Consider the following 20,976-nt stretch of genomic DNA (forward strand, 5'->3'; position numbering starts at 1 on the left):
GGGAGGAAACCAGAGTACCTGAGGAAACCAATACAAAAAAACTCCACACACTGAGGACCGACCTGGGATTGAGTCCGCGACCCCAGGACTGTGAGGCGGACAGGATAACCTATCGTTTGTCGGGACAGGGAACAGAAGGGTGCTCTGATGAAATGTCAGACCCCTTTCCTGAAAAAGTCCAACCCTGTAACAAACCATATTAATGTGCTTATGATTTTTCAACAACAACAAAATCACCATACCGTTTATTTTATGCATCTCGGGCGCTAATGAAAAATCAAGCCGTTTGTGATATTTAGCGAATGGGACTGACACAATATGGCCAAAAAGCGATAATGTTCATCCCATTTTATTTACAGCGCCATGACGCATCTATTTTGTTTCATACTCCAGTTCGAAAGGTGGCGATAACGTACCTAAAATCTGTTTGTCATCCTTCCAAAAGTTAAACACGAAGAACAACACGAATTTCGCAGAAGAAGAGTCTTTTCACGTAGAAGAAGGAAGGCTGTCAAAAAAATAATTGTATTTTGAAACACTGGTGTATAGCCTTTTCATTTCGCATTTCGGTCGCTCAAACAGAAACTGCGATGAACTGTTCTGACGATGATTCTGATAGCTATGTATCGAGTGAAGATGGAGATTACGTACCATCAGGTGAGATTCGCCGGCACCATGACGGAAAAGATGGCTAGTTTTGAACATTAATTGTATATCCAACGTTTTTTTTCTCGGAATTAAACCAGGCATAATAGAAAATCGTAAGTATTAACGTGTATTATAATTGAATTTTGCATTTATCTTTCTAGTTATTTTCAATTTCCCTATTGACAACATCAAAATTAACATTTGAAATCGACATGGAACAGTTTTATAGAAAAATACATACTGTGGTTGGAATTATTTTTACTACTGTGAACGAGTGGTTAGCGCGTCTGCCTCACAGTACCGAGCTTGAGGGTTAGATCCCAGGTCTGGACCTTCCTGTGTGGAGTTTGCATGCTTTCCTCGGGCTCGTGTAGGTTTTCTCCAGGTACTCCTGTTTCCTCCCATATCCCAAAAACGAGCATGGTAGGCTGATTGAACACTCAAAATTTCCCCTAGGTATGGGTGTTAGTGTTAATGGTTGTCCTTGTGCCCTTGGATTGGCTGGCCACCAATTCAGGGTGTCCCCCACCTGGTGCCCGAAGTTGGTTGGAATCAGCACCCCCGCAACCCTTTAGAATAAGTGGTACGGAAAGTGAATGTATACATACAGGGGTGACTACCGTATTTACTCGCATAAAAGCCGCCTTTGTCATACATAAAAATGATGACTGAATCGAGGGTACCCTTATATGCGCATAAAAACACAACATGCAAAAAAACTGCAAATTGACGATGCAGCGACACGATGACGTCACTTCAAAATGGCGCTGTTGCAGCCAATACTTTCATTTATTTCAAAATAGAGAAAAGATAAACTGATAAAACATCTATGAATGAAATTCAAGAAAAAGAAAAAAGTACGTATCTTGCATAAAATGTGAAAAAAATCACATTCCTGTCACTGCTCGCTCGGGACACGGCAATCTTACGTAGGTCCCGGGCAGCCATCTTACCTAGGGCGCTGCTGTCTATAACTAGTTAAACGTGCTCAGACCGGCCATACGCGAGTGGCCTTGATTTTGAAATAAAACAAAATTCCACTTTGATTGTTTTAAATTTCCTATGTTTTGTGTTGTTTTCATTAAAAAGCAGGTTACATCCTTCTTTTCGTTCAGGCACCTAGGCAGACAGCTTGGGTTGTAGTTTGAGTTGTAGTCTTTCGTAGAGAGCACTGCGAACGTTTCCAGCGGAGTTTGATTCAGTGTTCATCAAAGTTGACTTGAATGTGTTGTCAAAGGAGAATGCTCTACATTGTCAATTACTTGGATTTGATATTAAAGAAGCTGAAGAATCATCTGTGTACCTTCGTCTCACTCTCTGAACGTAGTATCTTTGGATTGGATTGGATAACTTTTTTCATCCCGTATTCGGGAAATTTCGTTGTCACAGTAGCAAGAGGGTGAGGATGCAGAAATAGGAAAGGCATTTTAGACATAAATAGATAGGTAATAAGTAAGTTAATAAATAAATACATGAATATATATATATATATATATATATATGTATATATGTATATATACATATATGTGTATATATATATACAAATATATATACATATATATATATATACATGTGTATATATACATATATATATATACATATACATATATATACATATATACATATACAGTGGTACTTCGACATACGATCGTAATCCGTTCCGAGACTGAGATCGTATGAAGAGGTTCTCGTAACTCGAGCGGACGTTTCCCATTGAAATGAATGGAAAACAAATTAATTCGTTCCAGCCGTCTGAAAAACACCAAAAACAGGATATTGGATTGGAAAAAATGTTTTATTTCTTCTAATTTGCCATCTATTAACAAAGTAACACATAACTAGTGGTTTAATAGTAATAAAATGTGTTTAATCTAACTAAAATTGGGCAGATTTCGCCAACGGGAGAGAGACGTTTGGGGGCGTGGGGGGGTGGGGTTCGTTTTTGTTCCACGACAACGCACTCGTAAACGGAACAAACGAATTTAAATTAACTTGGATTAATATATACAGACACTCAAACATACGTTTAATGTAACTTTACACAAAACTGAATTCTAGTTTTGTCTTAATTTTTTGTTACCTTCGTTTTCCGGGTTGGCGGTTTGCCACGCCTCCGCCCTCACGTTCGCTATCGTTTCCTGGTCGTAGAGAAACTCGTCTGAATTCATCGTTCCGTGCTCGTAGATATTGTTATACACGAAAGATATGCAAAATTGGTCGCATCACGAAATTTTGATCGCATGACGGGCGAATTATTCGATCGAAATTTCCGCCGTAAGACGAGAATTTTGTATGACGAGCGGTCGTATGACGAGGTACCACTGTATATATATACATATATATACATACATACATATATATATATATATACACACACACATATACATATATATATAAATATATATATATACATATATATACATACACATATATATATATACATATATATATATACATACATACATATATATGTATATATCGTTTTTTTCCCACGACAACGCACTCGTAAACGGAACAAACAAATTTAAATTAACTTGGATTAATATACACAGACACTCAAACATACGTTTAATGTAACTACACAAAACTGAATTCTAATTTTGTTGTAATCTTTTGTTACCTTCGTTTTCCGGGTTGGCGGTTTGCCACGCCTCCACCCTCACGTTCGCTATCGATGGACTGTTTGCTGTTGTATTGCCTTCAAAATATTCCCAAAATGATGCACACAAATGTCCTCACAATAGGATAACCCACGACCACTTGCCAACGAGAAATAGTCTTTAAAGAACGATCGCGGTTGCTTCTTTCCTTAGAAAGAATAACAGGAAATACAATAGTTGAGCTTACCCACGTATTGATTGTGGGTAATGAAGTTTTATTCGGAGAAAGGTTGGCATTTCCTATGGGTGTTGTGTGCACGAGTATACTTCATTACCCAGAAAGCCCTCTTTTTGCCCGCACGTTGTGCGTTTCCTGGTCGTATGAGAAACTCGTCTGAATTAATCGTTCCGTGCTCGTAGATATTGTTATACAAAAAAGATATGCAAAAAAGACCTTGCTTGGTCGCATCACAAAATTTTGATCGCATGACGGGCGAATTATTCGATCGAAATTTCCGCCGTAAGACGAGAATTTTGTATGATGAGCGGTCGTATGACGAGGTACCACTGTATATATACATATATATACACACACATATATATACACACACACACATATATATATATATATATATATATATATATATATATATATATATATATATATATATATATATATATATATATATATATATATATATATACATACGTACATACATACAGATGTACATGCATGCATATGGTAGGTCTTAACACTCAGCCATTTTTTGTTTAAGAGCTTGACAGCTGATGGGAGGAAGGATCTGCGGATGCGCTCCTTCCTGCAGTGAGGGTGCTGCAGTCTATTGCTAAAAGAGCTGCGGAGGGACTCCACAGACTCCTGCAGGGGGTGGGAGGTGCTGTCCATGATGGACATCATCCTGGTCAGCATCCTCCGCTTTCCCACTTCCTCCACAGAGTCCAAAGGACAGCCCAGAACAGAGCTGGCCCTCCTGACCAGCTTATTCAGCCTGTTCCTGTCCCTCTCCGTGCTCCCGCATCCCCAACAGACCACTGCATAAAACACTGTAGATGCCACCACAGTGTCGTAAAAAGTCCTCAGCAGTGTCCTGCACAATGACCATTTCCTTTGTCTTACTGGTGTTGATGTAGAGGTGGTTTTGCCTACACCAGTCAACAAAGGCTGTGATGACTCCCCTGTACTCCAGGTCGTTCCCGTCCGTCACTCGTCCAACAATAGCGGTGAACTTCTGGAGGTGGCAGGTGTGTCTGTATTATGTTTGAAGTCTGATATGTAGAGGGAGAAAAGAAGTGGGGAGAGCACTGCCTTGTGGGCCCCCCGTGCTGCAAGCTACCACATCAGACATACAGTCCTGGAGTCTCACATATTGTGGTCTGTCAGTGAGGAAGTCGATGATCCATGCGGCTAGGTGGTTCCTTACTCCAGCCTCTTCCAGTTGTCCTCTCAGAAGGACCGGCTGAATGGTGTTGAACGCACTGGAGAGGTCAAAAAATATAATTCTCAGCGTGCTTCCCGTGTTCTCCAAGTATGAAAGAGACCTGTGCATCAGGTAGGTGGTAGCATCTTCCACACCAATGCCTGGACGAAAGGCGAACTGTAGAGGGTCCAGCTCTGCATTCATCAGGGGGCTGAGGTGATTGAGGATGATTCTCTCCAATGTCTTGATCAGGTGAGGGGTTAATGCTACCGGCCTGGAGTGGTTTGGCTCCCTGGGGTTCGCAGTCTTTGGAACTGGGACCACACAGGAAGTTTTCCACAAGGTGGGGACCTTCTGCAGACTGAGGCTGAGGTTGAAAATATGCAGAATCACTTTGCCAAGCTGATCCGCACACTCTCTCAGTAGTCTGGAGCTGAGGCTGTCTAGACTGGTAGCCTTCCTTGCCTCGATCTTCTTTAGCTGTTTTATCACCTGATCGACAGTAATGCAGAGACCAGTGGAAAAGGGGGAGGAAGAGGAGGAGGAGAACGAGGGGGGAGAGTTGCTTCTGGTCTGGGGGGTCAGGAGAGTGGGGGCAGGACTGAATCTGTTAAAGAACTGATTCGGTTCAATGGCCTACTCCCTGTCTCCGGACTCCGGGTCTCTCTCACTGTTGCCTCCATGGCCCAAAATGGTCCTCAAGCTCCTCCAGACCTCTTTGGTGTCTCCTCTCTGAAGTTGGTTCTCTAGCTTCCTCCTGTAGTCTTTGGAGATGTGGTGTCCCAGCGCTATCAAAGAACATTGCAACGCTAAGCTAACTCGCTAATATAGATTTTTTTTCCGTTGTATTTCTTGTTCGAAAGTGACAACTATTGGAGTAATATGAACCATCGAAAGAATTGAGATATTTTTACATTAGAAGCAATATGGCTGCCACAACATCTTAAACTTGTGGTAAGAAAATATTAATTTCTGTCATTAGAAAGCATCATGTCCTCATCAAAATAGACTTATTTCTTTTTTTGAATAATTTGATATTTTGCATTTACAAAGACAAGCATATGTGCTTTTGATTCATGCAGTATCTCAGAAATACCACTTGTGATGATTTTTCTTAAGATTTTCCCTTCATAGTAACACATTTGTACTCCCTATTAAAACCATGAATATGGAGGTGAAAATTGGGAATCAGGGGGCGGCTTACATGCGAGAAATTGTAAAAATTCAAAAATTTCAAGGCAATTTTCAGGGTGTGGGTTATACGCACGGGCGGCTTATATGCGAGTAAATACGGTACATTAAATTCAGGCGAAAAACAACATACTCGATAACACCTAAAATCATTTGCCATGACCAAATTGACAACAATCTCATCCATTCCAACCAAACTCTCAAGAGCACTTAATTACCCCAACTTTTTGTATTAATACAATGAGAATAATAATTGAGGAAATAATACCTATATTTATTAATAAATTATAAGTAAATGTAACTTAGATTCTTGTAACTTAAATTATATACATCTGAATTCCTAACATCTGTTTCAAATATCATGCCCAGCTTGATCCTCCATTCAGTTTTTGTTATAATTTTATCCTGTTACTGTGATTTTTCTTTTAATCTGTGCTTTGTTTATTACCTCTATTTGGTTGTCAAGTGTCCTGAAAGGCGCTTATATGTAAATAGAGGTTGAGATACAAGAAACATTTTGAGATACGAGCATTCGAGACAGCCACGAGAGGCTGCTTATGGTTCTGCCCGCATCTCTTGTGGAAAAGCAGGAAGTTCGCTTCGAAGGCCGCGTTGAATTACATGAACCTCTTTGCCTTGGTTATTGCACAAGAAGGTTTAAACTTAGTTTAGCGTAAGATTAAAACTTTTTTTAAGTGTGTGTACAGGAATCTAAGTTCATTTAAGTTAAATTTAAAGTTTGTTACGTTACGAGCGCATCCGTCAAATGTCTCTCTGTCGCTCTCTCCCATCCGCGACCTCCCCGTTGTATTGAATAATGCCTCATTTTATTATTAAACATTATAACCCCTGGGTATTTGTTACTCTGTTAGTAGATGGTGAATTACAACCAATAAATTTTTTTTCCATTGTAATATCCTGTTTTTTGGTGTGTTTTTTCAGAGGGTGGGAATAAATGTACTTGTGTTTAGTTTATTTCTATGAGAATGGTTGATTTGAGATACGAGTAAATCGACATACGAGCTCAGTCCCGGAACGCATTAAGCTCATATCTCAAGGTATGACTGCAAATAAATAAGCAGTCCAAGTGAGGTCAGCAGAGCAGAGCGTCTGATGTCCAGGATGAGTTCCATGGTTTTGGAGACTTTCAGCGCCAAGTTGTTGATAGCGGACCACTCGCTGAGTCTATGTACCCAACAACAAACTAAACACATAGATAATCAATATATAGTAATGATAAATAATCAATAAATAGTAATAGATAATTAAGTGGTCAACATAATAAATAAGTATTATAAGTAGAAATAATAAGTCTTGATTAGGCCACAGGTGCAGAACTTGAGTTGAGCATGGTGACAGCTCTTGGAAAGAAACTCCTTGAGTTTGTTTGTCTTGGCTGTTATGGCTCTGTAGCGCCTTCCAGAGGGCAGCTGGTTGAAGTGGTGGAAGCAGGGATGCGTAGGTAGGCAATCTTTTTGAATGGCAGCTTATTGATAATGTGTTTAATTTGGGACAATAATAGGATAAAAGAGGCAAGTTGGTCTATACCAGGGGTGGGCACTTTTTGATTTGCGGGCCAGAATGGATACTAAAATTTGACAGCATTTGGACACGCAATGTAATTTATCTAACCTGGGGATTGAAATATAAGAAAAAAGACACAATTGAAGGTGAAAATTTATTTTCTAATTTACTTTCAACATTAAGAACATATTATTCAACAAAAGAGAGCAGTCTTTAAATTGAGAGTGATGAGTGGTATTGCAGGGCAAAGGGAAATGAATGAGGTCATCGATTTTTACTATAATTTGGACAATGCCGGCGGCGGGCCGGATTAAAAAGCCTAACGGGCCGTATATGGCCCGCGGGCCGATTTGAAAAACATGTACACACACGATCCGGGGCTAGCGTGCGAATCCCGCAACGGCGAAACGTCCGTTCGGCCAACCATCCGGTCGGCGAAACGTCCGTTTGGCTAACCGTCCGGTCGGCGAAACGTCCGTTCGGCTAACCGTCCGGTCGGCGAAACGTCCGTTCGGCGAATGTCCGTTGGCCAAACGTCTTTCGGCGAATCGTCCGGTCACGTCCCATCCAAGTACCCACTTCAACCTTTCCAAACCATTAGTAATGACCATTAAAAAGAAGTGCTGAAACAAGGTATATTATTATAGTATAGACATCAAACACTTGAGCTCTGGAGCTGTCACTTGAGCTCTTGGTCGACATTTCATCAAAATCAGCCCGTGAAAAGCTAGTGAGTTGGACTACTATTGCTGCCACGCCATCGCAGAGCTTTTTGAATACTGAGCTTTAGATCACAACTTCAACAATCAGCTTTAGAGTTGATTGTGCGTGCATGAGCTTGTTAGCATTAGCTTGTTAGCAGAAGTTTTTCCGCTCCTACGTAACGGACCTTTCAACTTCCAAATGCCTGCGACTACAAGATCTAAAAATAACAGACCTCCAAGTTCATCTGCTGCACCTACCTGCTCATGTAAGTGCAGTTCCTGGGAGGATCGCTTTGTAGATCTCCAGAAAAAGTATGACCAGCTGCAGCAAGCTTTCTCAGAGATACAAATCAAGCTGGATGAGATATCAAAGGCGAGCTCTGTTTGCATAGCCACGCCGCAGAGTCTGCCTGTTGCCCCCTGCACGGGTGCGGAACAGACAGCAAATTGCCATAGGCCAATAAAGAAAAGGAAGGCAAAAAAGACCAAACAGGCTCCGAAGCAATCTTCAGCTGCGAAGTTTAGCGCTGGCGAGGCGCCCGATCATGACGATGACTACGTGTCAGCCTGCTTAGACACCGCAGGTGGCAGTGACGTCATCGGTAGGCAAAGTTATGAGCCTGAAACTCAAGCCCCTGCAAATCCAACTGCTTTCGCGAGATCCAGTAAAGAGGCAGTGTCGGAACGCGAGAGGAGTGTGATAATCTATGGTGTTCCCGAGTCGCCCGAACTCCCAGCTGTGGGCAGCGCGATGAAAGATCGCGAGTTTGCCATATTTTGTATCAAGTCGGTCCTGGAGACACTGGCACCCGGGGCATCTCTCTCACTCGGAAGATCGGTGAGGCTTGGACGCGAGCCACCATCCTCTGCTGACGCGCGCCCCCGTCCATTAAAGATGACTCTTGGCACTCCATCTGAAGTCGAGACCTTCTTAACAAGCGCCAAGAAAATCCAATGGCCTGATCTCGAACTGGATTTTCGGAAGGAGTACTCTTTGAGGGAGAGGATTCGTTGGCGCAACCTTGTAGCAGAGCTGGCAGCGAGGCGGCAGAAGGGCGAAAGAGGTCTGTGCATCCGCAACGGCCAACTAGCCCTGACAAGCTACATCCACCCGCCACTGAAGGTGACCACAGAGACTCAGAACAACTGGGTGACGGTGAGGGAACAAGGGATGGCGGTGGTCCACCCCTAGTCATCATCTACACCAACGCGTGCAGTTTGATCGCCAAGTTCAGTGACCTCTTCAGTATTGTATCAGGACTCAAGCCTGATATGATCGTCATTACTGAAACTTGGCTAAGCTCTGAAGTGCACGACGCTGAGATAAACCTGGTGGGCTACATCCCCTTCCGGTGCGACAGGCGAGACAGACGTGGTGGTGGAGTTATCATCTATGCTAAGGGCGAGCTAAAGCCCTCCCTTTGTCCTCTCCCTCCCGCTGCTCAACAGACCGACTTCTTTGAGGTTGTGCGATGCAATATAACTGTGGGCGGAGTCTGTCTGCCTATCTTGGGAGTCTACCGATCTCCACAAGCTACCGCCGAAGACGACAACCACGTAATCAGTGCAATTCGCTCAGTCGTATCACACCAGGACTGCCTTATTGTTGGCGACTTCAACGCACCATCAATAGACTGGAGCGATGTCGTCTGCTCATCAGCCGACCGGTTCGACCAGGCACTCCTCGACACAGTTGATAACTGCTTTTTAACACAGCATGTTGCAGCTCCGACGCGCTTCCGCAGTAACCAACGCCCGTCTCTTCTGGACCTGGTACTCACGTGCTACCCGTCGTCTGTATCGTCTCTCATCATCCTCCCGCCGCTCTCCATGTCTGACCATGTGGTGCTCAAGTTCAACTGGCACGCAACAATTCCGGCCTTACAGAGCGAGATGCTTCCGAAGAGAAGGTTTGCTACCCTGAATCATCACGCACTGGAGGAGGCTTCCGAGGCTGTTGACTGGGCTTCCTTCATGGAGATCACTTCAGTCGGCGAGCTGTGGGCATTGTTGAAACAATCCATACTCCGGGTGACTGAGCGCTCAGTACCATTGTTGATGCCACGGCACCAGAAGCACAAACCCTAGGCGACGCAAAAGGTGAAGCGGGAACGGACTCTCAGAGATGTTGCTTGGCGCGAATTCCAGGAACGAGGCACGGCAGCTGCATATGAGGTCTATAAGCAGCAACGAAATAGGGCAGTGTTCACTGAAAGGCAAGAGCGGAGCAAGTATGAGCTGAGGTTGGCGCAGTCATCTCGTGCAAACCCCAAACGCTTCTTCGCCCATGTTCAAGCCAACAAACGTCTGCACAATCAAGTGGTTAAACTCAGGGATGCTGATGGAGTCGGTGTCACGGATGCAGAGGGGCAAAGCTCTCTTTTTGCTAGGGTGTTCGCAGGCATTTACAAAGCCGATGATGGGCGACCAACACCCCCATTTGCTCGGGATGTTCCCCCAATGCCTGCAGTTGCCATTACACCTCCTGAAGTCTACCGAGCCTTGATGTGTCTGGACGCCACTAAAAGCCATGGTCCGGATGGTATTCACCCGAGGGTCCTCCAGGCACTCGCTCCGACCATAGCACTTCCCCTCGCATATGTCTTCACACTGTCCTTGCAATCAGGTGAAGTCCCCGAAGACTGGAGACGGGCCGTCATCTGCCCTATCTACAAGAAAGGAGACCGAGAGGACCCGTTGAATCACCGACCGGTCTCCCTCACTTCAGTAATCTGCAAAATGTTAGAATCAATTATCAAAACGTCCATGATGGCCCATCTCCAGAACACAGCGGCGATCTCCGATAGTCAGCATGGATTCGTGTCCAAAAGATCCTGCCTCACCAACTTGCTGATGATGGAGGAATGGGTCACTCAATTAATGGACGATCGACAAATTGCCGACCTGGTCTTCTTGGACTTCGCCAAGGCGTTTGACTCGGTCAACCATCGCTTGCTACTCCGCAAGTTGGAAGCGTATGCGATTCACCCAGCGGTCGTGAGGTGGATTGATGCGTTTTTGGCTGGCCGCACCTTTCAAGTACAAGTCAACGGCAAACTTTCAGAGACTCACAACGCCCCCAGCGGTGTCCCCCAAGGCTCCGTTCTTGGACCACTGCTGTTCGTGGTGTTTGTAAACGACCTGCCAGAGCACATCTCCCAGCGGGTTCTCCTCTTCGCCGATGATGTGAAGCTCGTTGCTCCCCGGAGCGACTACGAGGACCTGCGTAGGTGCCTTCATCATGTGTGGAGTTGGTCGAACCTGTGGGACCTGCGGCTCAATATCACGAAATGCAGTCATCTGGCTATTGGGGCTCCTCCTGATTCACCTCTTGACTTTGAACCGGGACGCCTGGAACTGGAGCGAACTCAACGGTGCAAAGATCTGGGCATCATTGTCGACGACACGTTCAAACCAACGGCCCTATGCATCCAAGCAGCCAACAAAGCTCGCGGAGTACTGTTCCTAATGTTCCGGTCCTTTGCCGTCATCACAGCAGACATCTTCCTTCCGTTGTATGTTTCCCTGGTGAGGCCCATTCTCGAGTATGGGATCCAAGCCGCATCACCGTACCTCGCCAAGGACATCCAGCATCTGGAGCGGGTCCAGAGGCTTGCAACGAGGATGGTCCGCGGCCTCAGCTTAATGTCTTACGAGGAAAGATGCCAGCGACTCAACCTGCCGACCCTTGAGGCTAGGCGTCTGCGAGGGGACCTGATACTGGCCTACAACATCCTCCACGGTATCTACAGCGTGCCCCGCGACCTCTTCTTCACGCCCGCACCTGATCGTGGTCTGAGGGGTCATCCGTGGAAGCTGTACCCTCGCGGGTTCCGGTTGAATCGGCGGAAGGCTGCTTTTTCAGTGCGCATCGCCGGTCCTTGGAACCGGCTTCCGCAGGGTGTGGTCGAGAAGCCGACGGTCGCCCAGTTCAAGCGGGCTCTGGATGACTTTTTGGCCGTGAACCAGTGACTACACCGCGTTTTGTGCACATTTCTTGTATCTTGTTACATGGCCCTTAGCCTGGTGCTTTTTCTTGCCAAATAAATTGAATTGAATTGAATTGAAGTACTGAAAAGGGCCAAACCTGCTTAGGTTCCGAGATTAGACGAGATTGGCCGTTTTTATGGTTGAATGACGTAAATTGATTGATTTTTTTTAAATAAATAGATCAGACACAATATATATAATAGCATACAGCACCTGGTATTCCCAGAGGGTCTCCTATTCAAGTACTAACCAGACCCAACCCTGCTAAGGTCCTGAGATCAGAGGAGATCGGCTATTTATTTTGGATAGTATGGCCGTAAGCCCAGCAACTGCTTGAAAATTAGTTTTTTTTTTAAATAGATCAGAGACATAATGTGTAATAGTTTACAGCACCTGGCATTCCTAGGGAGTCTCCCAAAGAGCGTACGGAGCTACCGCTACCGGCTGCCACTTGAGCGGCGCCATCTTGGTTGCAGTAGCAAAAACGGATACAGACACAAGAAAAAGACTTTGTAGAGTTGGATAAAACTGGAACCACACACAGGAAGTCTTCCACAAGATGGGGAACTTCTGTAGACTGTGACCGCGGTTGAAAATATGCAGAGTCACTCTTCCAAGCTTATCCGCACAGTCCCTCAGTAGTCTGGAGCTGAAGAATCAACAGTAGCAGAGTACAACCCCTCGACTCCGTTTTCGGCCTGGTAAGCGCCGACAGCTCTTCCATCTTATAGGGGAGGGATCTCACTTTCCCCATAATAATAGATGGAATGGTTGGTCTGAAGTGTTGCTTCTTCTCCCAGCACTGTTGTCCAGCTCCGGATTTCCAGCGGCATTGAGGTGTTGCTCATTCTGCTGCGTATTGTTCACAGCTAATCCCATGTGTATGACAGCGTAGGCATGGCTGAAAGGTTCCAAAAAAGAAGTAGCAGAAAGAGGCCAGGCTAATAGAACAAAGAAAGTTGTAGAAACATTAAAGTAAAAAGTATAAAGCAGGGCTCTAAAACTCAATTTACCTGGGGGCCGCTAGAGGCCGAGTCTGGGTGAGACTGGGCCGCATCAGGATTTCCACAAGAAAAGTGCTGATAAAACATTCCAAAGTTATTAAATATCTTAATTTTTTAACAAAAAATAATGAATTAAATAAATTAACTTAAAGATGAATAAAAAATAAATCAATCAGTAATAAAACAAATAATAATAATAATGAGCATACAGTAGATATACACTGGCTGGCTAAATAGAGAAAACTAATTATTTTTATTCCGTTTCAAATGTCTGTATTAACAGCACTTTAACCTTTAACTTTCTGAACTTGAATGGAACATTGAACATGAAATATACTGAACACGGCTTCTCTTGCCTACTTCTTGCTACTAGAGACCTGGCAGCGCTTCTTCTCACATAGTTGAGTCACATTTGGCTTGAGGGAGGAAGCAGTGGAGACCCTCAGTAGAGCTTGACGATACTCATCAGTAAGTCTGGACCTGTACTTGGACTTATTGAGGTTCAAGGTGGAGAAGAGCTTCTCAGGTCAATGAGCTCCATTTGAAGCTCAGGAGGGGCATCTTGCACATCAAAAGAGATGGGGTCCGCAAAAATTTGAAATGTGGCTTTGTGTGTCTTGAAGTCTGCAAATCTGTGATCAAATTCCTCCTGTAGCTTCGAAATGACCTCAACATACATCTCACCACTGAATGGTGTGCCTGCATCCACGAGAGCCTTGCATGCTGGGAAATGGCAAAGGTTTGCTTGAGAGAGCTGGGCTTTCCATAACACAAGTTTAGTGCAGAATGCTCTCACGTTGTCATAGGCAGCACTGACAAGTTGCCCCTGGCCTTGTAGCTTCTTGTTCAGTGCATTAAGCTCATGTGTGATATCAACAAGAAAAGCCAAGTCCATGAGCCATTTGGGATCACTTAGCACAGGAACAGCAACCCCGTCTATCTCCATGAAGTCTTTTACTTCTGCTCTCAACTCAAAAAATCTCTTCAACACGTTTCCCCCGCTGAGCCAACGTACCTCAGTGAAGTAGAGCACATCCCCATATTCTGACTCCATTTCCTCTAAAAAAGCACGGAACCTTCTGTGCTTTAAGCCCCTGGATCTGATTTGGTTGATGCATTTCACAACGACAGACATCACATTGTCAAACTTCAGGCATCTGCTGCAAAGGGCCTGCTGATGGATAATGCAGTGCAGAGCTATGGCCTCCTCCACACCCTCCTCTTCCAGTTTTTTTTGAACAAGTGCTACCAGTCTATTCTTCCTCCCTGTCATTGATGTGGCTCCATCGGTTGTTATTCCAACAAAGCTCTTCCATGGCAAACCGGCATTCTCAATGGCATCACACAGCTGGTGAAATATTTCCTTAGCGGTGGTCTGGCCATGCATTGGAATTACTCTGAGCAACTCCTCCATTACTTCAAAATTGTCATCAACACCACAGACATATATTGCGAGCTGGGCAGTGTCTGTGATGTCTGTGGTCTCATCAATAGCCACTGAATATACACTGAAACATTGTACTTTCTCACACAGTTGATCATAAATGTCACTTGACAGGTGAGAAATGCGCTCTGCCACGGTGTTGGCAGAAAGGCTGATGTGGTTGAACAGACTTTTCTTTTCTGGACAGACAATATGTGCAGCCTGTAATATGCACTTTTTGATAAATTCATCTTCTGTGAATGGCTTTCCTGCTTTAGCAATCAACTCACAAACGGCGTAGCTAGCTTCGACTGCTGGATTACTGTCTTTGGTAGCCTTCTTGAAGAAATCCTGTTGCCTCAGAAGACGTGTTTTAAGACTGGCAACCTGGTTGGCTCTCTCATCTCCCTGGTATTTTTCGTACTCCTCAGCATGTCTCGTAGTATAATGACGTTTCAAATTGTATTCCTTGTTGCACCGCAACTTTTTCAGTGCAAATGAGACACGTCGGGGTGCCCTTGTGTTCAACAAAGAAATATTGCACTCCCCACTTTTCTTGAAACTGTCTGCGCTCATCACCGACCTTTCTCTTCGCGGCAGGCTTTGAAAGAGACATCTCTGGGGCTCTGTAATATGTGTTTCCACTTGGAATGAGTCTCGGGTTGAACATTAACTTTCAGTCGCGCAGGTCTGTGGCGCACGCGCACTTTCGCTCTCCGATCGTATTGGATCACGGCAGTTCTCCGAATTTATCAAGTGTCATGTTAACGCACTTACTGTTAAGTTTCAGTTTCACTCGCGGAGATGGCTACAGACACTGACACAGGCTAGATCACGGATCATAGCGCCTCATTCAGTTCTATGCTGAGAGCAGCGGAGGAGTGTGCGCGCCGAGCGGAGTGATCGGCTTCACGGCTTCTTCTCCGCCCATCTGATTGGAGGAATGAATGAGTGAGTGAGCGAGGCACTGGACAGCCCGGCCGATGTCCCGCCCTCCAGAGCCGTATACCTCACCGTGATTGGTTCATTCAGCTCCGAACACGACAAGTGTCATTCATATCAATCTTGCAGGCCGCACGAACAATCTTTCATATTAAGACGGGGGCCGCAAATTATCGTCCCAAGGGCCGCAGTTGGCCCGCGGGCCGCGAGTTTGAGACCCCTGGTATAAAGTATAAAGTAAAAAGGAATGTATTAAGAAATATTAAAATGTAATTTAAAAAAAGATAGAAAGGCTGTATCTACTGTGTGTTTTACAAAGAAAGAAGCAGCGGACATTCGCAAGACAGCCACAATATCCTTTTCCAAAAACACTAAGCGAGTGGTAACCCCTATGAATAAAAAAATAAACCAGCATAATGGACTTACGCCGCAGATAGGGCCGTAAAGTTGGCATGACAAGAGGACGTCCATACACTTGAATAACTCTGATCTCCTCGCCCCCAATGGTGCCATTGGCGAGTGAATTGAGACATTTTTTGGAATGGGTTCTTTTGATTTTCGCGGCCATATCTGGTCTACGATATTATCCCCGATATTCGCGGGATTACTGTAAATCTTTTTATGACTACCATTATATCTCTACTTACGAATGCCTCTGCGTATGAAATTTTTAGGTTACAAAAGCTTTTTCTATGCAAATGATTGCCCCAAGATATGAAAACAAGACCCAAGTTACAAAATCCCCCCAAACATCAATACATTTCCCATAACTGCTTTTTTATTTTGAAATTGTCGCGGATGCATAGATTCTTACTTTACAATCTCGCTACACTCTACTCAGATCTCATTTCAAACAACCACTATCCATGTTTCAAGATTGCCTTATTTACTTTTGACCGCCGTTCGTCGTCACCGAGTCTTACCGTGTTTTTTGTTGAGCATTATTAAAAGTCATGAAAGGTAGTCGTCTTTGGATAGTTTTTTTTTTTTTTAAACATCTGTCAACCAGCACTGCAGAAGGGCAACTTAAATCCAAACAGGTAAGAACCAGTAACAAGAAATAAAATGGGTGAAAAATTAATATCCACTGAAATCATAAACCGTTAATGTTGGTAATGCTGTTGTTTGAATTCTTAATTTTGTGTTTATTAGTTGTTTGTGTGCTCTCTCTGTTGCCTACCGTTAGCTTCCTCTTGTTCACCTGCGTTTCAACACGGATATATTTTGTATGCTTGTTATTCATTTTAAGACATTCATGAATCATTTTATCATTTTCTTATAATATTCTCTTATTTTCGTGTTTCTCACATATTTCATACAAAATTGGGACACTTGAAGGGTATAGTTGGTAGCTGTGTGAGGACCGGGGAACGAATTAGAGAATTGACTCATACAGTGGCACCTCGACATACGAGTGGCCCGACATACGAGCAATTCGAGATAAGAGTAAAATTTCAGGCAAATATTTATCTTGAGATACGAGACAAATTTTGATATACGAGCAGACAGCGGACGCGAGATGCTGCTTATCAGAACATCATGGGCACTCTCTCTCCCCGCAACTCCCTCGTGTAATGTCTGGTCGCAACTCCCTCTTTGTAATGTCTCTGCGAGCACTGGGCAGAGCGTTGTATTTTTTCAGTGTTTCTCCCCCCCCTTAGTCAGTGTGAATGGCTTATATACTACTTCTCGTTGGCAAGTGGTCGCGCGTTATCCTATTGTGAGGACATTTGTGTGCATCATTTTGGGAATATTTTGAAGGGAATACAAACTCAAACAACCCTCGATATTGACTGAAAGTCACTGTGGAGGCGGGGCAAAAAGAGCCAACCCGGGAGAAGAAAGGTATCAAAATGTCAAGCAAAATTAGAATTAAGTTTAGTGTTAGGTTCAATTAAACTTATTTTTGAGTGTGTCTGCATCGTAATCCAAGTTCATTTAAATTTGTTTGTTACGTTACAAGCGTGTTGCCGGGCAAAAATGCCAAACGTTCGTTTGAGTTACGAGAAAATCGACATACGAGCTCAGTCCCTGAATGAAATAAGCTCGTATCTCGAGGTACCACTGTACTTAAGAAATTTTCAACTTGTAAAAAAAGTTCTGGAACCAATTAATTTCGTAAGTAGATATACAACTGTACTTATTTATGTGTGCACTTTATGGTGAAGCTTTAAATGTCATTGTGCTTTACATTAAATGCATTCAATTCAATATCTGTCCTTCATTGCTCTACTCTGCTGGACACCCTTCCAATCCCTATCTGGCCAGCCTGTACAGCTCTATCTCTGACTCTGTAAAATCCTTCGCAATGTAATCTTTCCCCAATATTGTTTAGCCCGACCTAAAAGCATTAAAAACCTCCAATGGAACTCTATATGAACATTTCATGACAGTTGTGAGAACCAGAGAGCTTTCAGCCAAAAATATTTTGCTTGGAAATCTTCAATAATTGTGAACTATATTTTTTAATATAGATTTTGTGCAGTGTTTCCAACTTGCCAGCCAATCTGAGCCGTTTATAATATTGTTTTATTATGCTTTTCTCAATAGATTATAGTGTGAGTGAAGATGATATTAACGAGTGTGTAAAAGAAGACCCTTTGAATGAAAGCGACGTGCCACAACCCTTCAATATGACCAAAAGGACTGTGAAGAATAAAGATATAGTAAGGTTAGTTGAACATGTTGGTTATGCTCAGTCCAGGGTGTCCGCAGAGTCTAAAAAAAGTCTTAAAATAGACATTTTCAATTTTAGGCCTAAAAAAGTCTAAAATTCTGAGATATTTTCCACTGTAAGTCTAAAATCTCATTTGGGTCATTTAAGACCTAGTGCAAAAGTGCAAAATATCTTCTGTGGAGTGTAGACATGAAGATTTCATCTCCTTCCAGCCAATGCAAGAGAGGCTAGACGTATTCCTTCATGGCTTCATCAGCAAGGCATACCCAGAGCTTTTGGCGTTTTGCCAGAAGCTATTACTGCTATCTCATGGTCAGGCGTCTGTCGAGAGGGGCTTCTCTGTGAACAAAGAGATCGAAACAGAGAATATGCAAGAAGACACATTAGTCGCATACAGGCTTGTTTGCGACTATGTTGCAAAACATGGGGACGTTACCAGGGTTCCATTTACAAACGACTTGCTGAAATCTGTCATGGCTGCCAGATCCAGGTACCGCTTGCATTTGGATGAACAGAGGAAGAGGAAGGAGGAAGAGACACCAGGGAAGAAAAGGGCACATGCAGAGGAGCACTTACGAGACCTCAAAGTCAAAAGGGACAGTCTGCATAAAGTCATTGAGAGCCTTGGCAAAGACGCAGACGCGTTGGCGGAGGAAGCGGAGGGCAAGGCAGGGAGCAAAATGGCCCAGCTCCTCTCTAAATCAAATGCTCTGAGGAGGGCTGCTAAAGACAAACTCTCCCAGTTTAAGAATCTGGAGATCGAAATTGCTGCCAAAAGTGCAGCGCTACGAAGCATGTAGTGCTGCACACTATATGCGCGCACACACTCTATCACTCCTGGGCTCTCTCTTTTTCTGCCCATCTCGATATCAAAAATATGTAGAAATGTGGTTCTTTTCTACATTCAGCATTTTAAGTAGAGGCATTATTTCGAAGAAAAAAAATTAAAAACCTGAAAATGTTGCGTGTTGTAGTCTGTTTGTTTCAATGACAACAAATGTCAGTTGAATGCAATCTGGGTCTGTTTTTTCTTATTTTAATACTTCGTGAAGGTCTTAAATTTAACCCACAATGGTCTAAAAAGGTCTAAAATAGTCTAAAATTGCACTTGTTCCAACCTGCAGATACCCTGTCAGGAGGGGGGGGGATAGGGAGAGGGACGGACAGACGGCGGGACAGACGGAGAGACAGAGAGAGACAGACCGAGAGAGAGACAGACCGAGAGAGAGACAGGCGGAGAGAGAGACAGGCGGAGAGAGAGACAGGCGGAGAGAGAGACAGGCGGAGAGAGAGACAGACGGAGAGAGAGACAGACGGAGAGAGAGACAGACGGAGAGAGAGACAGCGAGACAGACAGAGAGAGAGAGAGAGAGATAGAGACAGACAGAGAGAGACAGACAGAGAGACAGACAGAGAGACAGACAGAGAGAGAGACAGACAGACAGACAGAGACAGACAGACAGACAGAGACAGACAGATAGAGACAGACAGATAGAGACAGACAGATAGAGACAGACAGAGAGACAGACAGAGAGAGAGACAGAGACAGAGAGAGAGACAGACAGAGACAGACAGAGAGAGAGAGACGGACAGAGAGACGGACAGAGAGACGGACAGAGAGACGGACAGAGAGACGGACAGAGAGACGGACAGAGAGACGGACAGAGAGACGGACAGAGAGACGGACAGAGAGACGGACAGAGAGACGGACAGAGAGACGGACAGAGAGACGGACAGAGAGACGGACAGAGAGACGGACAGAGAGACGGACAGAGAGACGGACAGAGAGACGGACAGAGAGACGGACAGAGAGACGGACAGAGAGACGGACAGAGAGACGGACAGAGAGACGGACAGAGAGACGGACAGAGAGACGGACAGAGAGACGGACAGAGGCGGACAGAGACGGACACGCAGAGGCGGACACACAGAGACAGACACACCTTTAGGGTGCACTGTAAGTCTAATTTTTTCTCTAATATGGTCAATGCGCCCAATCGCTCGGTGCGCCTTGTTTGTGCACTAAATTAAAAATTTTGTATGACCCTGAGTGTCACTTGAGTGACTGGTTTTATTTTTTGCCGACACGCTACTTATTGCAATAAACCCATCGAACGTTCACCCTAAAAATAGCCTCCCCGCGTATTCCAAGCGTTACAGTAAATTCATTCAAAAAATCCTAGGGGGGTGGCAAGGCATTTGAATTCCGTGTCCTCGTAGCGCTTTTAACCCTCCAAAACACTCAATACTCAAAGAAACAGCACTTAAGACCTATACAGAGGAAATGCCTGACGTGAATGACAACAGAATGCGGGTGTGAACGCTTGGAAAATGGACTGTAGCCATGGATTGAACACAATTTAACAGCGAGAAGGAACAGCTTTGCGAACGGCTTGGGAGTGATGAATGTTGGATGGCCGCCAACATTGAAGTTCCATACAAAGACGGGCAGGCAGCGTCACACAAGTTACGTGACGATTTGGAATTGATTGTCGAAGCCTGGGCGAAAGTGCCGGCGAGCACAGTAGTTTGAGCTTTCATCAAACCTGAATCACTATTATGAAACCCCCCCGACGAACATGGTGACCCTGACAATGTTATGGAACCCAGCATTGTTGGCAAACTCTTTATGTCGGATACAGAAGATGAGGACTTTGACAGATTTGTAGATGTTTGAATACTTTGACTTATGTTTTCGCGAATATACATTACGTAAATAAAACTAAATCAAACTCAGTTTTGCTCCTGTTGCCCTTTTTAAAACATACGCTAGCATGCATGCTATGTGCTATGCCGTGTGTCATGCTAGCACAACCATAGAAGCTTTAAAACGA

General features: G+C 44.2%; 1 protein-coding gene across 2 annotated transcripts in view; it reads left to right on the top strand.

Annotated features, from left to right (window-relative positions):
* Positions 1-444: 444 nt before the first annotated feature.
* cfdp1 (craniofacial development protein 1) overlaps positions 445-20,976 on the top strand; it is a 31,515-nt gene continuing 10,983 nt past the window's right edge. Inside the window, exons 1-2 of one of the 2 annotated variants that reach the window (XM_077596442.1) lie at positions 445-657; positions 18,016-18,136. In XM_077596442.1, the coding sequence (XP_077452568.1) occupies positions 591-657; positions 18,016-18,136 (188 nt within the window). In that variant the 5' untranslated portion in view covers positions 445-590. The remainder of the gene's footprint in view (positions 658-18,015; positions 18,137-20,976) is intronic. The other variant, XM_077596441.1, reaches the window with a different exon arrangement.

Source organism: Stigmatopora argus, chromosome 3 (genome assembly GCF_051989625.1).
Source record: "Stigmatopora argus isolate UIUO_Sarg chromosome 3, RoL_Sarg_1.0, whole genome shotgun sequence".
Lineage (NCBI taxonomy): Eukaryota > Metazoa > Chordata > Actinopteri > Syngnathiformes > Syngnathidae > Stigmatopora > Stigmatopora argus.